Source organism: Canis aureus, chromosome X (assembly GCF_053574225.1).
Source record: "Canis aureus isolate CA01 chromosome X, VMU_Caureus_v.1.0, whole genome shotgun sequence".
Lineage (NCBI taxonomy): Eukaryota > Metazoa > Chordata > Mammalia > Carnivora > Canidae > Canis > Canis aureus.
Genome location: NC_135649.1, coordinates 6593500 through 6617036, shown reverse-complemented (window position 1 = coordinate 6617036; position 23537 = coordinate 6593500). Strand labels below are relative to the sequence as shown.

General features: G+C 43.9%; 1 protein-coding gene across 6 annotated transcripts in view; it reads left to right on the top strand.

The window, feature by feature from the left end:
- AFF2 (ALF transcription elongation factor 2) overlaps nt 1-23537 on the top strand; it is a 471048-nt gene that overhangs the window by 353356 nt on the left and 94155 nt on the right. For all 6 annotated transcript variants that reach the window (XM_077888758.1, XM_077888756.1, XM_077888755.1 and 3 more), the window contains one exon: nt 7964-8060. In XM_077888758.1, the coding sequence (XP_077744884.1) occupies nt 7964-8060 (97 nt within the window). The remainder of the gene's footprint in view (nt 1-7963; nt 8061-23537) is intronic.

The following is a 23537-nucleotide window of genomic DNA, read 5'->3' as shown; positions in this document are numbered from 1 at the left end:
CTCCACCCTCACTCTCTGTGCTCTGGCCCAGGCCATCACCCTCTGCCACCTTGGCTACTCCAGTGGTGGCCTAACCAGTTCCCTTGCTCCTTCCTTCCAGTTTATAGTCCCTGCTCTCAGAGATCTCTACTTCTGACCTTCCATGCTCCCCACCCCCACCTAAAAGCTTTGGTTGTCCTCCTTTCTGTTCTTTAGAAAGAGTTTCACCCCAACCTACTTCCTCAGCCTCCCCGCTTTTCAGTAGCACCTACACATAGTATACTCCAGCCAAACCAAGTACCCTACTCTCCTCAAAACCTCTGGTCTTTTGATACCTCTTTTTGTTCTCCTTAGGCTGCCCTTTCCTTTCTGACTCCCCTGGCAGATCATTCTGTCTCCAAGATATTGCTCGAAGGCCACCACTTCTGTGTAGCCTTCCCCAGCCTCTCTGTGTAGCATTGAATTGTCATTGTCACTGTTTATGAAGGCTTTGTCCCTGCTAAAGGGCACGCTTTATTAGGAGGAGGGACCAGGTCCCACTCCTAGTTGCTCCCCATGACTGTGTTTCAGGCACAGTCATGGCAAGTAATAATAACAGTAACAGTCACTATTGAGTGCTTGCCAACTATTTTTCATACATCATTCCATGTAATCCTCATACCAGCCCTCTGAAATAGGTCCTATTATTGGCTCCATTTTACAGATTAGAACATGGAAGCTCTAAGTTCCATAACTTGCCCAAATCCACACTCAGTAAGTTTTAGAGCTGGAGTTCAAATTAGCACAGACCAACTCTACAACCTGTCTTCTTAAGGGCTGCAGTTGGGTCTCACCCACAAATATTGGGCCCAGGAAATGGTCTCAGGTGAATCTCTATTAATCCACTTGGATGACTCTCTGTTGCCAGTATGACTCCAGGAAGTTTGTTCAAGATGACTTGCATGGTCTTACTGAAGAGTACAATGTCAGATATCCAGATCCATGCCTGAGATATTTTTAAAGTCAAAGAATTCTCTTTTCTCCTTTGGAATTATCTCAACATTTGATTTCAGGTCCAGTTGGGTCTACTGGGTTATGGTCTTCTCTGGGGAAATCCACTCTTAGATGTTTTTTACACACACACACCCTGAAAAAATGATACGATAGTGTTATGCTGTGTGTAACATTATTGAAAGCCCTCTGAATTATATTAGGCAGTTTGTCATTTGCATGATAACTTGGGTTCCCGCATTGGGAGAAAATTATATAACCCAGAGAAATATACCAATAAAATGAAAATCAAATTCAAAATAATGACCATGGAGCAGAAAATTGGTATGGTGCTGAATTTATGTGATCAATTCTGAGGAAGTCCAAGGTTGAAGAGGTGGCAGTTTGATACAAGACAATAGTCATATATATCAAGGCTCACGCTATTAGCTTTGGCTTATGCGTGTAGCATAGATATAAATCCATACGTACCACAGGTACATCTAGAAAAAGGATATTTATTCATTTCTTTTTTCCTACTATTGCCTTTTATGTACTCTACACTCTGCGCAAACTGACTGTTCAGCATTTCCTGATCTCCAAGAGACATATTATTTCATTCCCATTGCACAGGGGAGTAAACCAAGGTTCAGAGAGGTTACATAACTAAAATTTAGGTTCTCTAACAAAGTTCTATGAAATATCCATGAAGCCAGAATTACTCCAACAAATAAGATTTATGTAGCTGAGTTGTTTTCACACACTATGTTCCTCTAATCCCTGGGGCCCTCCAGATGTCCCCCAAAACCTGGCTGTGACAAAAACAGTGGTACCTTAATCTCTTTTTCATTGGGAGTTCCTTGTAAGATTTCACTGGGCAGGGGAAGGATTCTTGAATTTAAAGAGAATTTGAAACTATTGGCTTCAAGCAGAGGGTCCACAGACTTTGGTATGTAAAGGCTCAGATAGTAAATATTTCGGGTTTTGGGGGCCATGTGTTCTCTGTTACAACTACAGAACCCAGCCATTGTAGCATAAAAGCACAGCCAATATGCAAATGGATGAGCATGGCTGTGTTCCAATACAACTTTATTTATGGATAATGAAATTTGAATTCCATATAATTTTCATATGTCATGAAATATCATCCTTCTCTTGATTTTGTCTTTCTCAACCATTTAAAAAGGTCAGCGCCATCCTTAACTCACAGGCAACTTAAGAATGGAGGGAGGGTGGCTTTGGATGGAGAGCCTCAGTCTGCCAAGCCCTGGCCTGTATTATTCCTAAAGGAACTTCCAGTTCTCTTGCTAAGAAATCAGAATAACTTTACGGGGTGCTCATTTTATGAAACCCCTAAAGGCCATCAGTAACAAAAGACACTCCTTCTCTGATTTGCATGCCCATGGCAGAGTGCATGATCTAGTTTAGACCCAGGCTGTGGGGCCCACTGGGCGGCACTGGGCTAGAGGGCCCCACCCAACAGGCCTTGGGAAATTCATCCCTCTGGAATATAGCCTAGATCTTCAAACCATTTGTCACTTCTGTGGCCCTCAGACTGGGATTTTCTAGGATTCCCAGCAGGGTGGTCATGGAAGCAGACTGAAGCTAAAACCTTGAGAAAATTAAATGCAACTTCTCCCAAGAAAAAAAGCCAGAGCCTCCTTACATCAGGGAAACAGAATGAGTGCTTTGAAAAATATCACTGCCTCTTCCTCATTGCCCGCCTTGCTTACCAACAAATGATTCAGTGCTGCAGAAACTACATGGCACTAGGTAGGAAAATATAGAATTCCCCGAGTAATTCTAAACCAATCATGTTTCATTCCTCCCAGCCTACTTTATGAAGAAGAAGTACCCTTTAAGGAGTCAGTAGGGCTAAGTTACTATTCTAGAAGAGGGCCCTCAATAAGATGATTCCTAATTTTAGTTTAGAGCCCCAAACCTACATGAAGCAGCAGCCCAGCTCCTGCCTCCATCCCCAACCCTCCCATCACACAGTGTAGCCAGCAGCACTAGCTCTGTCCCTGACACCATTCCACGTCCAGGCTCCCAGTGTGGGGTGTGGAGAACAAGACTCAGGCTACCACATGGAAATTCCAAGAAAGCACAGGGCAGTTCCTAACTGGCAGAACTTTCTAACAGTTAAAGCTCCTGAACAATAGAAGCATTGCCCGCTACCCATCAGACAATGGCTTCTGGCCATGTGTGAGGGATATTGTAAATTTGTTCATTGGGTGACAAGGTGGAATGGATAACCCTTCCAGGCACTTCCAACTGTAGGAGCCATGATCTGTCGGAGTGTCGGTCACTAGCATTGCAGCTCTTTCCACAGATACTTGGAAGCTGGAATCCAGCCAGTATCAAGCAGTACGCCTGACAAGCTGTCCACCCAGAGGGGCGCCATTTTGTCATTCACAAAAAGGCAATCTGTAGGCTTGCAACCTACACATTCAGGGCTCTGAAGGTTGCTTCTGAGCAAGGATTCTGGATCAACTAACAGCCTCTGATCCTTCTGGATCAACCCTCGCCTTTTATACAACGGTTAAAGCCGGATGTTTATTGGAAATGCCTCTTGAGAGTGGCATGCCCAAAGACAACGTGCTCAAGGTGAGCACAGCTTCCGGTAGGGGCCATCTTTTGCTCATATCTCTGGACCTACAGGTCACCCCACAGACAGAAGGAGCAAGGTATCAGGGCCACTCTTATTTTTATTTAAACTTTCACTTGGAACTGTCTATGTGTTTCATCTTACAATAAGGCTTCAGATATCCAGGGGATCTTAAGTACTCTGGAGGATCTTAGGAAACCCAAAACAGCCATGATGAATTTGGAACATTCTTGAAGTGTAAATCCAAGTGCAGAAACTTTCCAAACTCCTTCAGAATCTCTGAACCATGCCTCACCTGGCATCCAATGATGCTTGCTATTTGATACCTCTGCCAGTCTTTGGGTCACCAGCAGAGCCTTTTGTTTTATTGTTCCATTCTGTAAAGCATCGTTTCTCAGGTAATAATAATGATAGCAATAGCAATAATGACCAGTATGCAAACAACAGCTATTTATATTGACTCCTGGGTGATCTGTACAAATGTGCTTTTTCTAATCCTTCCCAAACTCTCCAAAGTGCATATTATTATTGCTTATTTTCACATGTGAGAAAATTGAGATTCAAAGAGTTGTACTGACTAGTTCAAGAGAGCAAACCCAACTAAAGGTTTCATTTCCATAGAACCTTCTATAATAATGGTCCAAGCCTTCTGTTTTTTCCTCTTCAGAATCACCTAAGCATTCCATTATGTGAAGTGGCAGGGTTAATAGAGAGCGATCTTATGATTTTATGATTATAACTCACATAGGGCCTGTCACAGTGTCATGTGCTGGGATGTCCCAGTGCCAGGAGCCCTCTGAGGTTACCAGGATCAGCTTGAGACCCAGAGAGTTAGCAACAGAAGCTACCCTGGGTGCAACTCACCCTTCCTTCAGGGCAAGGATTTGGTTTTGTGGATGTAGTTTTTTGAACTATTTAACTTCATAATAATATAGAAATTATGTCTTGGTAAAAGTAAAAACCAGAGAGTTTTCACAGAGATAGGCACTATTAACTACCAGATCCCAAACAAATATCTAAAGTCACTAAGGAGGCCTACTTTGTTCCATTTTCATTGAATTGAGAAGTGGAAGAACAATAGTCATTTTTTAAGATTACACACATAGGAATACATATGAGCATGATTTTCTCACACTGTGAGATACCCAGCGTGTGATGAATTTGTCTATGGAGCTGTGACCTCATGAAAAGAACTTACCATCTTTCTGCTGAGACTACCTTAACTGCAGTGGGTGTGAATGGTGCCGCTATAATAATTAAATCCAAAATCTTTCATAATCCTCCTCTTTCCCTTGAGTAATGTTGAGTATTAGCTACGGAAGGAAATGCAAACAAGTGCATGTATATTCAAGAATAAAGCTTAATAGGTCAGTGAAGGAGCAGAATGAAATGAATGCCTAACACGTCCAGAGATAACTAATGGTGGTTTGCCTTCCTAGTTACTTCTCAACTTGTGTTTACCAGGACTTTAACATATGCGTCCCATTGTCCTTTATTAATAACCAAATCCATACCAAGCTTGTTGCGTGGGGGAGGTGTTTAATGTCAATCACTATGGAGATCGGTTACCTATTTCCAAAACTGGACATTGGAAGACCTTTCACTTCCATGTTAGAATCACATAGAGTTGGTCGGAGAGGAAAATGACTGTTGAATTCAAGTCTCTGAATTATGGCTCTGGATGTTACTAGTTCTCCCCAAAGAAGAGTAGCTTGAAGACCACAAGCCCATTTTTGGCTTTAGCTTGGAGATTTTAGGAGACACGGTCTGAGTCACCACAAAGCTTACCTTCTGATTGCTCGGCAAAGGAAGATGACAACAAAGTCTCATGAAGACTTGCTTGTGATTACTTGTTAGCAGTGTTAATGGTGTACATTATTTCTAACTGTGATGACATCTTTCCAAACTTAATGATACCCTGCATTCATTTTGTGCTTTCATAAAGCATTTCACATGCTTTAGTTGATATTATGTTCACCACTGCCACCACCCTGTGAAAGAGTTTAATGATTATTATGCCCTTTAACAGACAAGGGATGCAGATAAGGTTCAGAGACAGTAAGTGACTTTCCCAAGATATCAGAGTTTATGAGTAACCTCAGTTGAATCTAAATATCTTGACTCACCAGTGTGTTTTGTGGGTTTTCTGTTGTTGCTGTTGATTTTCTTTAATATACCATCTTTTGTCAATTACACCCTCTAGGAAGACATTATATACTCTCGAGTTCTGGCTGGAGATGGCCAGTTCCATGTTTGCCTCCACGATTTCCTAGCTGTGTGATCATAAACAAGTTCCTTACCTCTCTAAGCCTCAGTGTTCCTTTCAGCCTGGAAAATGGGGCTAATGATAGCTGATGCTTCATACAGGCCAAATTACAAGCCTCTGGTCAAATACTTAGCACTTTCCGTGACACATAAATGGATCTTCTGAATGAGGAATTATCAATAATTTATTTTGCCCAACACTTCTATGGAAATTAACACATAGACATTGCCTACCTGAATTGAGGTACACACACATACACACACACGGAAAATGAGACACTTCATGACCAGCATAGGTAGTTTTAAAATATTTATGTTCTGTAGCTTATGAGAATAATATAGTCTCCGTCTGTGACAATGTGTTGTAAAGAATTATTTGCTCGGTGTCATCAGCCTGCAACTGCAAAAGAAATGGGGGGATACATTTTGTCTTCTTCTCTAAGATCTTCAAAACATCCTTTAGTCTCATGAAGGACAGTCATAAATCTTGCAAGTTTAGTTTATCTGAAACCAACTCAAACCAACTATCCAACCAACTCAAACAGCTATCCTTCCAACCATTCTATCAGTCTTTGGTTTTCAGACCTCAGTGAACATATCCTGGTTTTCTATGGCTGAGCATGAAAGTGAGAGAGCCGTGCTTCCCTCAGAGACTTAAGAGTGGATACCCACTTTGACCTGGATCTCTTTTGAACATTTGAACATAACTTCTAAAATAATTTATTCCTTTATTTATCAAGTTAGAAGTTGCCCTTTGCTTTCCAACTTCCTTTCTGGAAAAAACACTCAGGCAGAAATCAGGACATGAGAGTTTTAGGACTGGCTCTAGCACAACTAGCCGTGTGACCTTGCACAAAGCACTTGGCTTCTCTGAACCTTCTTTCCCTGTCTGCAAAATGAGGGTGGCAAGCGTTATCATTTCTGGGAAGACAGAAGTAAGTTGCAACCACAGCCATGCGGGAATGAGTGACCACTGTGGGCTTGCTCAGTGGAAAGCAGTGCTGTGCTCCAGCTGGACCCAGGGTGGGGCAGAAGGAAAAGGTGTTTTTTCTGATCTAGGTGTTATTTCTCAAAAGCTTTTTGTGGAGGACATGGTATCTGGCTGAGCTATGGAGGAAAAATAGGGTTTTCAGAGTTGAAGAAGGAAATTCTAGCCTGGGAACTGAGCCTGATTCTGAGTCTGGAAGTAAGAAAGAGCAAATCATGCTCAGAAAATGGTCATTGGTCCAGGGAGGCTGGGACTGCCCCCATTTGAAGGCTGGGAATGAGGTCTAAAGTTGTATTTAGTACTTAGAAATATTCACACCAATTGGTCTTTTGAAGGCTGTGTAACTAGAATTTTAAGATCATAAGTCACTCCTACTGTGGCTCAGGTTTGGGGATAGAGCGGGTGGCACTGTGGAAACAAGAGGCTCTGTGTGCTCGATAAACAATTTTGAAAGTGCTAGTTCATTGCCAAAATTCGGACCACTAGTATTTTTCAGGTACCTTGCCTTAGGAGAGAAAGATTTCTCATCCACATCATGGGCTTACATCTCTTGGATCAAATTTTACAGGAAGCGATCGGTCATATATCAAAAGGTTAATGACTAGCCATTTCTCTGCCCAGCTATTTTGTGGCCACAGAACTGCCACGGTGCAGAGGGCACTGTGAGGCAGCGGAAAGTTTGCTGGGCCTTTTGCCTCTGTCATCCAGAGAGCCCCAGCAGGCTACAACAACAGCCTCTAGAGCTGGGGGCTGTTACCCTGCCCCAATTCTTTCATGGGAGGCTCACAGCCTCCTTTCCTGTAGAGATCCCGTGTCACGTGCCACTCCACACTGATTGATCAGTACATTTATTACATTTTCAGTAGTAAAAATATATAGACTCCAGTCATCTCTGGAGATGCTGAAATAGTCCTTTTTTTTCCCCTTGATTTAGGGGAAGGTAGAGAGAGGGAAGATGTGTGCCGAGTATGACACATAAATATAAGAGCTCAAATATCTAATTAGCTGAAAGAATCTTGGTTCCCTCTGCACCTTTGACAGAATTGCAGCTGTCAGATTGTAGCTTCAATATTTTATCCTCATTGCAAGATGTAGCTGAGGATGATTTAGAAAAGACGCCTTCTAACACGCACATCACCCTGCTTTTCTTGTAGGATGCTTGAGGACGATCTGAAGCTGAGCAGTGATGAAGATGACCTTGAACCTGTGAAGACCTTGGCCACTCAGTGCACAGCCACTGAGCTCTACCAGGTAGGAAGAGCTTCACGCTTGGTTTGGGACCCAAAGGGAGGGAGCATAAAGGACCGCAAGGGTTTTGCCATCCGCTAGCCTACCCTCTGCTTCATCTCTGGGCTGCAGAGAGAGGGGAAAGCCGCACGGCTGGGCACAGTGGTCTGGAACAGGTGGAATCAGTTCATGGTTTCATTCAAGCTCCAGCGAGGAGATGCCGAGCTCTTGAAAACTGCTCACACCTCCTCCCTCCGCTCCCTTGTCAAACACACGTAGGGGTCGTCAGTAAGTGAGAGCCTGTCTTTCCCTCTCTCGGACTCAGCATTGTCTCGGGCGAGGTGTAACTTTCCCTTAGTGAGGCCGACGCGAGGCTTACAGCCCACGCTCATTAATTAATTAGGGCATCAACGCGAGGGCTGCATTCCCCTCTCCCAGGTGTACCACTTCAGAGCACGTGCCGACACTTGGCACCCAGCCTCCTGCAGCGTGCACCAGCCTTCGGACCAAAGGCGTTTGGCAAAAACTTGCTGCCACCCCGTCTTCATCCACTCTGCATTTGTAAGTGTGTACAGCACTTGCCCCCAAAGGAGAGAGCAGAAATGCCTTTACAGCATTTCTGGTGAGACTGGACTTGGGTTGGAAAAGGCCAAGGATCGTGCGTGAGCCATGAGAATGGCAGTGCGGTGGATGGTGTCAGCGATGCTTATGCATTTTCTCTGTGGCTGAACTGTCTCACGTGTGGGCTCCTCCTGGGTGTGTTCGTAACCTCCGATGAGGAACACAGGAGGAGTGCCTTTTTTAACAGCTGTACCGGTACCTGACCAAGTTCTTTGGATGGTCAAGTCGGCTGTGTTAGGAAACTGGAAGCAGACGGTTTTAAGGAATGCTCATGCACTGGTGTGTCAAGATAATTATCAAATACAGAACCCCAGGGGTGCCTGGGGGCTCAGTTAAGCGTCTGCCTTCAGCTCAGGACATGATCCCGGGGTCCCACGATCGAGTCCCTCATTGGGCTCCCTGCTCAGTGGGAAGCCTGCTTCTCCCTCTGCTCTTTCCCCACCCCAGCTTTGTTCTCTCTCTCTCTCTCTCTCTCTTCTTTCAAATGAATAAATAAAATCCTTTTTAAAATACAGAATTCCATATTCACTAAATGTGTTGTGAGGAGACAGCAAAGAAAAGCTTAGGAAAATCTCTCCGGGCTCACCTACCCTGTTCTCCTATACAGTTGTGTGCCACGCCAGAACTCCCGCCATTTGGTAGAATTTTAAAATTGAAAACAAAAATACAGTACAATAAAAGAAAATTGAAGTCATTTGCCATGTTATGTGGCCAATACTTGGCTCGCCTTTACTTTCTCCTCCTTATTCCTAAGCTTGTGTTTTTTGCAACATGTAACAATTGCATCTTTGCACTGTGGTGCCTTGTCAAGAACAAGCTCCATTGTCTCCCGGAGGCTTGCTGTTCCTGTCCTGGGTGCAAGAAGTCCCTCTCCTATGTGAGTCATGGGCTTCAGAGTTGATGCAGAATGCATGCTGAAATTCCAGTGTCTGTTTTTCCTGTTTTCTACATTTAATAGACCAGTGACGAGCACAGTGGTGGTAAATAAAACAAAAAAATCCTAGATCATTGATTTTGACAGATGCGGCATTACTTTTTAATGGAAATGTTTAAAGCAGTAATCAACAATAAGTGAAAGTAGGTTTTGCACATTGACTTCCTCTCTGTGATTACATAAACGCAATCTGCTTTTTAGCCTCTCAAGTTGTTTTATTCTGTATTTACCTGAAGGAGCGGCAGTGGGTCTGTTGGCCTGAATCATCTGGCTTTTTAGGGTGTGTGTTTGCTGACTTCGTGTTGGTGCTGAGACCATCAGGGAATCCCAATTGGTGCATTGGCCAGCTGGCTGTGGCATGCCGCCCTTAGGCCAGTCATGCCTTCATCAACCAAGCTTCTCATCTGAAGGGGAGGTTGAATGGGGAGACCTAAGGCAGAGCAGAATGACAATTTATCCCCCCTCACTGGGCCCTGGAAGCAAGAAGTAGATGCAACGTTACAAACATTTACAAATAAGCCCCCTACAGAGTTTGAGGACTTGTTAAAAGGCAAGAAGCTAAAGACCAAGGAGAATGTCGTGCAGTAGCAGAAGTTATAGTACCAAGCAGTGTCTGGTAAGCTCTGGCTTTATGAGGCCTCTTTTTTTTTTTTTTTCAAAGAAGGATGCATTGAAATTATTCTCCCTTTTTTTTGCATTGTGGTAAAATTCACATGACATCAAATTCACCATTTTAAAGTGTACAATTCGGTGGTGTTTGGTACATTTACAAGATTGCACAACCATGACGCAGTTCCAGAATATTTTCACCACCCCGGGAGGAAATCCCACATACATTAAGCAGTGACTCACCATTTCCCCTCCCCCAGCCCTTGACAACCACTTCTCTGTTGTGTCTCTGTGGACTTGCTGATTTTATATATAATATGTAACCATTTGTGACTAGCTTCTTTCACTTGCTGTAATGTTCTTTAGGTCCATCCACATTATACCATAGATGAGCACTTTCTTCCTTCTTTATGGCTGAGTGATACTCCGTTGGATGGATATACCTGTTCCATAAACCTGTTTGGTTTACCTGTTCATCAGTTAGATGGATGGGCATGTTGAGGTTTCCACCTTTTGGCTACTTCAGATAGCACTGCTGTGAGGACATGTATATAAGTCTTTATCCGAGCACCTGGTTTTGGTTCCTTTGAACTGACTCTTTCAGGTGAGGTAACATAGTACTGTGTAGATAACAGGGTCCTCTTCTTCCGTCTTGTAATTGGGACTGTCATACTGCCAGCAACATCAGGAGGAGTGCTGAGCACTCCCATTGACAGAGCCACCCTTGCTCTGTGCCTGATATTAAGTTAGGTTCTCTGTCTTCTTTGAATCTTACCAATAAACCTTAGAGATATACTTGGGCTTCTGGTCTGAGCTACAGAATTACAGGATTATCCTATTTGTGGCAGGATGATTGAGGCAAAAGCATAGAAACAAATGCATTGGTGCATTAGGTGTTGTGTCCAAGGAGCCAGACCGTACCATTCGTCTGAGCTGACATTGTACTTAGAAGCTTTCTCAGAACCCGGAGGCTATATTCATGCAGACATAGTCCAATAAAAAAGCCATTAGCTTTCTGGAGACCATCTCAGATCATCTCACCTGTGATCATTGTACCTGGACTCACCTCAGGAGACCCAGATTGTCCAGGCTAAGTGAGAGTAGATACCAATCCTTTCCAAAAGCTCCTAAGACCTTAATGGTAGAGTTTGCAACATAAGAAATCCTAAGGGAATGCATTTCCAATGTATTTATGAAAAGGAAACACAGGATCCAGACGTGCCAGTTCCTACTATGGCATTTCAGTGCCAAGTGTCTCAGAATCAGAACAACCTCCCCCCTCCTTACCCACCACTGGCTAGGCTGAACAGGTCCTGTGCAGGAACACCAACAGAGCCTTTAGAGTGTGCTTAAAAGCGAAGCATTATTCCTGCAAACAAGAAAATGAAGCGTGAGGCCGGAATGGGAGAATTATAATATAGAAATTAAAGATGCCAATGGTCAGCCATGGAGACTCAAGGTTGTTTAAAAAAAGTTTTTAGGGCAGCCTGGGTGGCTCAGTGATTTAGCGCTACCTTCAGCCCAGCTCGTGGTCCTAGAGACCCAGGATCGAGTCCCACGTCGGGCTCCCTGCATGGAGCCTGCTTCTCCCTCTGCCTGTGTCTCTACCTCTCTCTGTGTGTGTGTCTCTCATGAATAAATAAATGAAATTTTTAAAAAATGCTTTAAAAAACGTTTTTAACACAAGCTTTTACCTTCTAGAGACTTTTTAAAGGCAGAGATGCACAATCACATATGCACATGGTTTTTGGGGAAAAAGCGATAGTGATCGTTACTCTGAAAACATTTGTTAAAAAGTTGTGTTCTCTCCACATTCCCTGCCACACTTTGCTTTCTCAGTTGAGACTGTTTAGGAAGCAAATATGTCTGTGCTACCTTCTAAGATGGTGTGGCCCTGCTGACACAATGTAGGAAGGCAGAGCAAGAATATACATACGTAGATAGATGCAGCTTGAATCTGTCTCTGCCACTTACTGGATGACCTTGGGCCAAAGGCCTAAGTGTCTCTAAAATGGCGGTAACAATAGCACCTACTTTACTGAGTCCTAGTGAGGATTTAGTGACTAAGTGAATGGATGTGGGCTAGATCGTCTGACACTTTGCTCAGCACATAGTAAGTGTGTATCGCTTCACACAATCGTCAGTGTCAGTGTCACTATCATTAGTAGTGATCTAAAAGGTCTCATGTTCTTTGGGACGTGGGCTACATTACTTTGCCTTTTGTTGTAAGGAGTAGGATGTTAAAGAGAGCTGCTGAATTTACTACCTAGAGAACAGTCAGTATGTGGCAACCCTGGCCATGGGAATTATATGTGTAGTCATAAAGAGCATAGCTTTTGGAATAGAGAATGAAAAAGCTCTGAAAACTATGAGCCCTACACAAATCAGTGGCTATTCTTCCCTGTGGCCCTTTTATTTTTATTATTGTTACTTTTTAAGATTTTATTTTTTCATTTATTTATTCACAGAGAGAGGCAGAGGGAGAAGCAGGCTCCCTGTAGGGAGCCCAATGCGGGACTCGATCCCAGGAACCCAGGATCAAGATCGGAGCCAAGGCAGATGCTCAGCTGCTGAGCCACCCAGATTGCCCCCCTGTGGCCCCTTTAAACATTAATTGGAAGTCCCCTCTTTTGGCTCCATTGGTACATAAAGCTTGCCCTTTGCTTTGGCTTTGGTGTCCATAGGGGTCTGCTAGAAAGAGAACTCAGTGTCCCAACTGGGTGTGAACAACCTTTCCTCCCCTGTGACACCTGGCAGGTTTTAAACCAGACATGACAGGAAGAAAGGCCAGGTTGCCAGTGACACTGCACCAAGTCCTCTGGGAAAATTATGTGTCTCTCAACAAGAGTTTCTCTTTGGAGGACTGACGTGGGTGAGCAGCTGAGTCATACTTTCTGATCATACTTCTTCCCTTCTTTCCTCCTGCCCTGGAGAAAGACAGAGGGTGTGCTGTGATGCTGCACTCTCCGTGGCTTTCTCTTGGAGCTTCGCCAGAATGGGAAATCATCACTTGAAGTCCATATTGGAATCTGGAATGTTTCAGAACAGGGTTTGAATCGGATACCGTGTTTTGTAATTAGACTCTGCGTCCATATCTGTGTTGTGGTAGGTTCTGTTTTTCAAGGTTGGACGTCACTAACATAGTTAGGAGCTACACGATGTCCAGTGGCCAGCTGACTGACTACAGTTTTTACCCCTCAGCTGGCTGCTCTCGACATCACAGACCTAAAACTCCAGCCTGGCCCTCCACATACCACGCTCACTGAAAGGACATCTTCCAGCCAGGCCTCTGGGGCGGGCAGGGAGTTCGCGGTGTATCCACTGGTGTGTGGCTGGGGCAGCAGGACCCAGTGGGCCAGGCTTCTCAAGAGCGGGTACATGCGGGGTTCTCTGCATGCCCTCACCTTGTCCCACTGAACCTGCAGTTTTCCTTGGGTTACATTTTTCTTCGTGTGCTTCTTGGGACTTAAAGGACCCCTGAAAATGAGGAGTTAAACCTGGAATCAATTTTCATTTACAGCTAAGAAGCAGTTATTCATGCTGTGCTTGCAGCTCAATAAAAGATCTAAAGATATAGACCTTGTGCTTCTCTTTCAATATAAGCAGCCTAATCAGTCTCAAATGTTTTCTTAACAAAGAAATTGTATTGACAGGTTTATTAAAATTGCTGTCTTTAAAGTTTTAAGCTACCCACAATTTGACCTATTCCAAAGACTTCTAGAATGTGTGGTGGCCAAACTCCTGAGCTCCCTCCAGCATCTATCCACAGAACCAGGTAGACATCTGCTTCACGTTTCACCAAATGATGATCGTGATGCTTGATTTATGCAGCTCTTGGCGTGCGGCCTCATTCTAGGCTGGCAGGACAGTCTGGGGGCTGGGGGGCCTGGGCTCTGAAGGCAGGCTGGACCTGAGCATGGCACTCTCAATCCCCAGCCATCTCCAACTGGCACGAGAAGCAGCAAAATTTAGAAGTACAAAGACTAAAGAAATGGGTATTGTTAGAAACCACCCTCAGGGCATTTTAATATTAATACCATCTTGTTATTAACGTGAATTAGACTGAGATTTTAGAGGACTTCATTTAGCTCCAGAAGAAGTTGAGCGAATGAGGAGTGTGATGGGAAGTGTTCAGTTAGTGACTGACTCAGCTCTTTAGTGGAGATAAAGCTTGGAGTGGCGTTGGTGCTTTAAAAACACAGCCAGGGGATCCCTGGGTGGTGCAGCGGTTTAGTGCCTGCCTTTGGCCCAGGGCGCGATCCTGGAGACCCGGGATCGAATCCCACGTCGGGCTCCCGGTGCATGGAGCTTGCTTCTCCCTCTGCCTGTGTCTCTGCCTCTCTTTCTCTCTCTATCATAAATAAATAAAAATTAAAAATAAATAAATAAATAAATAAATAAATAAATAAATAAATAAATAACAAATAAAAACACAGCCAGACAATTCAGATTTGCTTTGAGCACAAAGGCATTCTGATGAGTTGTGTCTGGATACGTTGTTGCAAGTAGCTCCCATGTACCCCGGTAGCTCCCATGCACCTGGTTTTATTTAACTGGATCTTTCTGCTTTTTCTGCCTAAGGATTGCTCTGGTACCCTTAGAGATGGGCACTTCTTTCAAAGTGTGTTACTGGGGATGTGTGGACTTTTGAACTGGAGGCTGGTGGTGGGTCTGCCCCTCAACAGTGTTAACATTGACCAAAAAAATAGTGTCTTCTCAGCTCTTGCCCTCCATTTCATAATTTTATTTTTTTGGCCAAAGATCACTCATTACCTCGTACACGGGTAGCTTACTTTTATTTTTTTTTAAAGATTTTATTTATTTATTCATGAGAGACACAGAGAGGCAGAGACATAGGCAGAGGGAGAAGCAGGCTCCCTGTGAGGAGCCCGATGCAGGACTCGATCCCAGGACCCCAGGATCATAACCTGAGTCAAAGGTAGATACTCAACCACTGAGCCATCCAGGTACCCCAGTAGCTCACTTTTAATCCAAGTTCTTGATTTTGGTTTTATATTTGATCCAGTTTTGCTTGTTTTTGTTATTGTTGGGCCAGTTCCCTGGCCAGGTCCTTACTGGATCATTGCAAATGAGCTGCCTTCCACGGTAGCAGAAGACACAAAAGTTCTGGCCACTTTGGGATATGTTTCTTATACCTGGGATGCATGTTACTCTTTCAAAACATGGAGTCAGGTTAAACTCAAGCCCACTTTCACATTTAAAGTTTGCTAATGGAAATGCGGCAATGAATGTTGCTCCTGCTATTAGCTGGCTCTTTGGAAGCCAATGTGCTGTCGCGAATGCATTCATTGTGACAACAGACACTCTTCCCTGCTGTAATCGGTCCTCTTGTTTTAGCCACAGCTCTCCCTCATCATGCTGAACAAGTTGTTACCTCCCTGGGGTTTCTCTGAATTTCCATTTACTTTGTTATCAGCAGAAAGGCTGGGGAAGGCCCCCTTCAGTAATGACATCAATATGGCACACACAGCAAGAGAGGTCAGCCTGTCAGAGCTAGAGAAACAGCAGATGGATTAGGATGAAACCAGGTGCAAAATAACTTTGATAGAGTCTTTTAATGTAAACAGTTTATCTGTCATTGCCTTTCATTGAAATCCCCCACAAAATGATAGAGTTTGGGCAGTTAAGGCTGCAGAATGTAGCTGAATAAAATCCGTGCATTGTCATACCCTAAGTACCCAGCAATTAGAGAATGAGAGGACATTTTAATTTATTCATTAAAGACAGGAAAGTAAATAGGATAACATATAAGGTTAATAGAATAACATTGGCCTTCATATTCCCAAGATTGTGTTTCCCATTTGGCTGTATTAGCATAGAGACTAGATTAATAAGAAACTGCTTAGGGCTTGTATGATGTGATTTTTTTAATATGCTCCAGGCAAGTCTGTGACTGTTTAGAAACCTGCATGCTGATTTTTTTTTCATTGTAATTAGCTCTTCCACTTTTAGTACCAAATATTTTGACTTGTAATCTCCATAGATTGCCTTTTTATTGTAATCTCAATAAAATGCTTAGAGATAGGCGAGCAGCGCAGTGTTTTTACATGGTATGCTTATCACAGCTGATGACCAGATACTGGCTAATGTCCACTACAGCTTATGAATTATCCATCTCTGAGCACTCCAACTGCAAAGCCACTGGCTCTTTTGCTTAGCCTGCCATTCCTCCCACAGTGAGTTGAAATCAGACATTGGCGACGGTGTGCTGTGCGCCCTAGGAGCCAAACAGAAGCAAAAATGGGTTTGATCGTTATTTCAGAAAAGGTAGCTCTCCTGTAGGACAGAGATGGCCATGGCCTTATGTTACAGGGCACCTGTCTGTGAAGAACAGGGCGGGGACGGGGGTAGCCACCATCTCCAGGAAGTTGGGGATCACTCAGTTGACTTGAATTGAAGTCCCCAGGGATGGTCTCATCTCCACTCTCACCCCACCCTATGTTTGGTCCAAGCATATCCTTTTTCTGAGGCCTCTCCATCTCCCCAGTTCGGGTCCCAAATCCATGATTGCAACTTGGAGGTTCTGTCTCAGAGCCATTAGCCAACAAACCCAAGGCAATGTACCACGTGTACCGGAAGTTTACTGCAAGTTTCCAAGTCCTGAATTCAATCTGGGTTCTAGCATATACTAGAGCAATATGAACATCTCCAGCAAAAGCTGGATAATAAAACACTGCCAGACTGAAAATGTGAGATTTTGAAATTTATATGCTGGCTTTGAAAAATATACTGGGGCTTTGGTTTAAGGCCAAGAATGCTTTCCTCTGTTCCCCAAATATCTGCCATCTGCTGGAAAAGCTACCAGGCAGGCTGCAAACACCCAGGACGTTGTCCTGAATGGGAAACGGAATCCATCTTATTCTTAAGCAGCTCTATATTTCTTCTATGTATTTAGTGTAAGAGCAAAGAGCATAGGCATTGTAAATACACAGAAGAAGTATCCAAATTTGAGATTAGCTACCAATGTAAGATTAACCATTCAGAATTCAAGTAGATGGGCAGATCAAAGCAGCAGATGCTTCCAGAATGTATGGGATGGCATAACCCATATATCACAGAGTACTACATGGGACTCTCTGGAACATCAGATAGAAACATTTATGAACTTGGCAATAAATCTTGTTTATTGCTAATAGAGGTAGACTCAGGTTCCATATTTATCCCTGAGTCATATATGTGTAGAGAGACTATAATACCTGTGTATGAATATGGAATACCAGACCTTAAAATGACCATGGAGACCCTTTATTCCAGCTGCTTCATGTTGCCAATAAGGACATTGAGGCACAGGAAAGTCAGTTGGTATTTGGTGATATAAGATAATAGAAAATATAGATATAGGTATATAGATATATTGGTGTCTGTCCCTGGTTCCTGGCATGGTATCCTAAGACATTATAATTTTCTAAGTGATAAGAGCACTTAGGAGCATCTTTTATTCTCACATTTGGCCTTTGACCCCTGTTGCTGATACAGGGCACCAAATCCCTTGGAATTTCCTGGGCAATAGGAGTGTTTTAATGAGGTGACTGCGTGAGCTCCTGGATGGGAGCTTCTCACCAGAAAGACAAAGTCATTCTGGAGCTTTAAGGCCTGTTCCCCCACTCACCCCTGAGACATGCACGCACGCACACACGCACACACACACACACACACACTTCTGGAGCAGGGAGAGAACCTGGAAACTGATGTAATAATAAATCACATTTATGTTAAGCCTCCACAAAATCTCAATAGTATGGGGTTTGGAGTGTTTCCAGGTCAGTGAACACATCCATGTCCTGGGAGGGTGATGAACCCCAAGTCCATGGGGATAGAAGCTCTTACACTCAGGATCCTCCCAGACCTCGCCCTGTGTATCTCTTCGTGATCATGGTATCTCCCCTGCCAGGTAAGTATACCCCTGTGTATCTCTTCATCTGACTATCCACCTGTCTCTTCAATCACGTCCTTTAACAAACTGGCAGACATAAGTAAACTGTTTGCCTGAGTTGTATGAACCACTGTAGTCAAGTAGTCGAAACTGAGGAGGGGGTCGTGGGTTTGTAGCAGACTGGTTAGAGTGAAAGGTGACAACCTGGGCCTGCCATGAGCATTGGAAGTGGGAGGCAGTCTTGTGGGATGGAGCCCTTAAACTGTGGGGTCTGACACTGTCCCCAGGGAGAGAGTGTCAGACGTGAGTTAAATCATAGAACACCCAGCCAGTGTAACACAGAGCTGTTTGGTGGGGACAACCCCTAATACATCTGGTGTCAGGAGTATTGTGAGCGTGGTAGCAGTGTGAGAGGAAGGGAGACTCACAGGTGGAACACTAGTGGGTTTTCTAATACAGGTATATGGATAATGATGGATATAGCGTTCTCACCTGGAGTATAACATGCTCCAAAAAGACAGAAAGCCTAAATACATTAGTATGCTCATGCTAAGGATACGTCATCAGTATTCACTCCCATGTAGGTTGTAGCATACTTCTATATAATTGGGTACCTACTATGCACTGAGAATATCCTTCCCATTTTCCTGGCCACAGATGGTAAGGAGAGAGTCTCTATTAGGTGTTGATCATCTCCCACCAAAAGACACCTGTCATTTTGCAAGGGGTGTCCCTCTAGCACCAGGGGCAGGGGGGCTCAGATTGGCAGGGGGAAAGAAAATTGAATTTTCAAATCCACAACCCCCAGGGGAATGGGGTAACTAAGTGCCTCTTACATTGGCCCTTCTAATGGGGAGAATAAATAATTCCAGCCAGTGCTGAGATGCTCTGCCTGGTGTCTCTATATTTACTCCACTTAGAGAATGATTAATGTCAACAGAAGACCCTTATGAGTGAAATGTGCTCTTTCACCAGAGACAGTGCATTTTTCCTTAAGTTACACTAGATCCAAACTTTAGTTATAAACAAAATCGCCAATTGACAAATGGATCTCACTAAAGGCACTTGAAAAACTCTTCGTGGTTGCCTTGTTAGCAAAATACACACGTGGGGACAAGCAGGACCTGCAATGAGGCCACCATTGAGCAGGTGCTGACAGGGTCTTGAACAACAGGGTGGGTGAGGCTGATGAGTAATTCAGTGAGCGGTGGGAAGCCAGGAAGGACTCTGAGAAAGTTGTCATTAAGGGATAGCATCAGGGATGGTGGCTCAAGTCGTGATCCTAGGGTCCTGGGATCGAGTCCCGCATTGGGCTCCCTGCTGAGCATGGAGCCTGCTTCTCCCTCTGCCTGTGTCTCTGCCTCTCCCAGTGAGTCTCTCATGAATGAATAAATAAAATATTTTTAAAAAGGGGGGAGCATCAAAGGGGGTAAAACAGAGAGATGGGCAGACCAGTGAAGGGGCAGTGGCCATCATCCAGGTGAACAGTAATAAAGAGGGGGCCAGCGCCTAGCTGCAGGAAGAGCCAGGAGGGCAGTGGCCTGCTGCCAGAGCACAGGCTGGGAAATCGCCGTCAGTGCCACTCAGACTCCTTCTTCCTGGGGTGTGAAGAGGAGCCTCAGGGGTCCTGGCAGCCAGGATCCAGATGCGTGCATCCTAGACCTTACCTTGGCTTTTGCTCCAGCACCTTTCCACGCCCAGAGCAATTCTCAGACCCCTCAGACTCACGGTGATCCCCCATTTATTTGTCCGGTCAGTGTTTATTAAGTGACTATTAGGTACAAGATGCAGTACCCTCCACCTGGGAATAATTTCCTCCAAGCTCTGCTGGTCAGGATTCTCTGGCCACCCCTGTTACATCTAGCATTGGCCTACTTCATATATGCATGGCAAACAGTGAGTTCAATTAAAATGGGAGAAGTCCAGTACTCTAAAGACAGGGAACATGTTTTTGCTTCCTACATGTAGGTTCAGTGTTCAAATACGTGACATTTCCACGTTTCCTTGTGGGCCCCTCTCCAGAGGGGTAAATAATAACAATAGGTCGTGTTTTGCTAAAGATTTCCAGCCCTAGATATTGAGTCAGAAATTCAGGCAGACATCCAGGTGTTGCAAAATGCTGAGTGACATCTCCTCTTCATCTGCAATTCCGGCTATGTGTGTGTGCTGCCAGCTGAAACCCCAGCCTATAGGAGATAATATAAGCCTCTGGCTGTTGTACTCATTCCGGTGAAATCTATTTAAATGCTGTAATTAAGCAATTCATTTTTATATTTGGGCAAGTGTTCTCAGTATATGTCTCTTTAATTGATTTAACCAATTCTGCAGGTATTGATTTTAGACCATCTGAATACCCTAATGATGAGTTCATTTGTTAATAGAGGAGTTTTCTCTTCTGGACTTAGGCAATCGATACGATTTACCAATACATGCCACTAGGTTAAGGTAGGGCTGCATCTCACAGAACAGCCCTGTGAAAAGTCAAAGAAGGCAAAACATAGAAACTCAAAAGCAATGCAATCGACTGTCTTATTTCCATAGTGCCCAATATTTAGTTATTTAAAATTATCTGAATGATTGACTCCTTACTTTTTTTTTAATCAAGAAATGTATTGTCTAGACCCAGCTTGGGCGCGTCTGCTAGGAAAATGCCAGGAAAAAAACATATAAGCAGGAGAGGTCAAAGCTATATGGAGCAGTGCTAATAGAATCACATTTTATGCTCTACTGACAACATTATTATTGATTAAGGAAAAAAGCAGTACCTGAATACATAGCCTTATGAAATGAGTCTACTGCTACAATATGTGTAGGCCCTCCGAGTACTCACCTTGACAGTGTCAACAAACAGGAAACGTATTGCATGGGGTCCCTTTTCTGCCAATCTGGGGGCAAGGGGAAAGCATTATCATAAGTCTGGATATCACGGTTCAGGGTATGCTTCTTAAAAGCTGAAAAAGATTCTCTCATTTTTAAAAAATATTTTTAAAAGATTTATTTATTTGGGGGGGCATGTGAGTGGGGAGAGGGACAGAGAGAATGGGAGAGAGAGAATCTCCAGCAGACTCCCTGCTGAATGTGGAGTCTGACAAGGGACCTGGGGCTCGATCTCATGACCCTGAGATCAAGACCTGAGCCAAAATCAAGAGTCAGACACTTAGCTGACTGAGCCACCCAGGCGCCCCAACATCTTCTCATTTTTTAAATAAATGTAATGGACTAGAGTAACACTGGGACAGAATTAACAAAGAGTTTTTTTTAATTAGATCCATCTTTAGAAGATGATGAGCAAGTATATGTAGCATTTTCTCCCTAATGAGACATGATGTTATGTATGCCGCAGAGGATGGGACTCAATAGACCGCCACTTTGTATCCTTCCTTCTTTCTATTTTCTTGTACTAGCTCTACAGTTTTTATGGTTCACGTAATTCAGTATGATCCCTGAGTCACTTGGGCTTTGGTGCAGCCAGGAGATTCTCCACATAACATAAAGACAAGGTCCTTCTTATTTTTTTTAATAATAAATTTATTTTTTATTGGTGTTCAATTTGCCAACATACAGAATAACACCCAGTGCTCATCCCGTCAAGTGCCCCCCTCAGTGCCCGTCACCCATTCACCCCTACCCCCCGCCCTCCTCCCCTTCCACCACCTCTAGTTCATTTCCCAGAGTTAGGAGTCTTCATGTTCTGTCTCCCTTTCTGATATTTCCTACCCATTTCTTCTCCCTTCCCTTCTATTCCCTTTCACTATTATTTATATTCCCCAAATGAATGAGACCATATAATGTTTGTCCTTCTCCAATTGACTTGTATTATGCTGAGTGAAATAGGTCCTTCTTATTTTTAAGAATATAGATTTAATGAGTGAGCAACTCTGAGCATGTCCTGAGCCACATCGTCCCTCCTGAGGAAATAAATTTGCTGCTTAGCAGGATACCATGAATAGTACAATGCTAGTAATAAGAGAAGAATCCGTTCATAAATAGCCCTTGGAAGGAGGGAAGCACCTTCTCCCTGGGCATATAATTTTTCAAGATCCCATATGACAGAGGAGGCTCACCTGCAGTAGCATCCTCAGGGCTTCTCAACCTTAGGATCAAATGTTAGCGAAAAAGCACAGCACCCTCCTCATGGAGTGAGATTTGCAAGGGGTGGGGGGTGTGCTGATGGAGGAATCCTCTGGAAAGAAGGGAGGCTTCCTAGGCTTCCTTGTGGAGGAGGGTCGGGGAGAAGGAGGCAGACAGACAGATTTGAGTATACACACCTGCACTTTTCCCCCACACCACCTCAGGTGCCCTGGCCTCCCTGCCACCAACACAAGCCCCCGAGAAGGTTCAGGGCAGAGGCCTGTGTGAAGGTACAAGGGCTCTCTCCTGCTGGCCTAGGCATGTCAGGATCTGAACACATACCAATCTCCCTAGAGTAGGACTTTTCAGACAGCAGCATTCTATTTAGCCCAGAACTGCTCCTGACATGCCAAGAAGAACAGAGTGGCTCCTGTAATCCTGGTTGGCATAACTGCATAGGTTCGCTACTGCATCCTGGTCACTGAGTCAGCGAGCCCGTGAATTGAACTCTCAGGCCATGCAGGTGTGTGCACCAAAGCCCAAAAGCAGGCAGGTCACAATGCACTGTATCTGCATAGCACGCAGTGGTTTCTAGAGCGCCATCGCAGAATGTTGGCCACTCCCGACCACCCTTGATTTAGGCAGGATGGGAATGCTTATCTTCATTTTTTAAAACAAGGAAACACAAGTGTCAGCTGCCTTGCTAATGTCCTGATGATAGTAAGTGGCAAAGACAGGAGCCAAACCCAGGTTTCTGGATTTCTCGCTCATCACTCTTCCCACTGTAGCCCACAGCCTCTCGCCACACTGCAGTGGAGTCTATTTTCTAGCATGTTAATTTATCGTATCATCCTTATACTAGAGCTTCGTTAATGGCAAGATAAGTATCATGTTAGGGAAACATGGAACAAAATAAGTAGAATATAGGTTTTAGAAAGCATATAGACATTGCAAATTAAAGCAGCATGAGTGTTAACTATCTAGCCTCCATCTTCCAATCAGTTTAAATTACTTTAATGTATGTTTTTAAACTCAAAATGAGCTGTAATCCCAATATGCAACCCTCTTAATGTGTGGTGAATTACACAAGATCATTTCATTTTGATTCCCCTCGTTTTGAACGGTATCTCACATTTCAGAACTGGGGATCAGTGTTTTCATGTCCCGTTATCTGCACAGAGGAATGTTCTCCTTGTATATTTTGTAGGCCACTTGTTAGACCTTAAAGACATATATAGTTTTCCTGCAAAGAATTCACTAAACTTTTTCTTCAAAGTCTCTGAGTTGAATAATTCTTTATAACATGCTTGACACAGTGTGGCATTACAGCGAGAGTAAAGAACACTAATTGTGAGCTCTTGTCTCTGGTCTG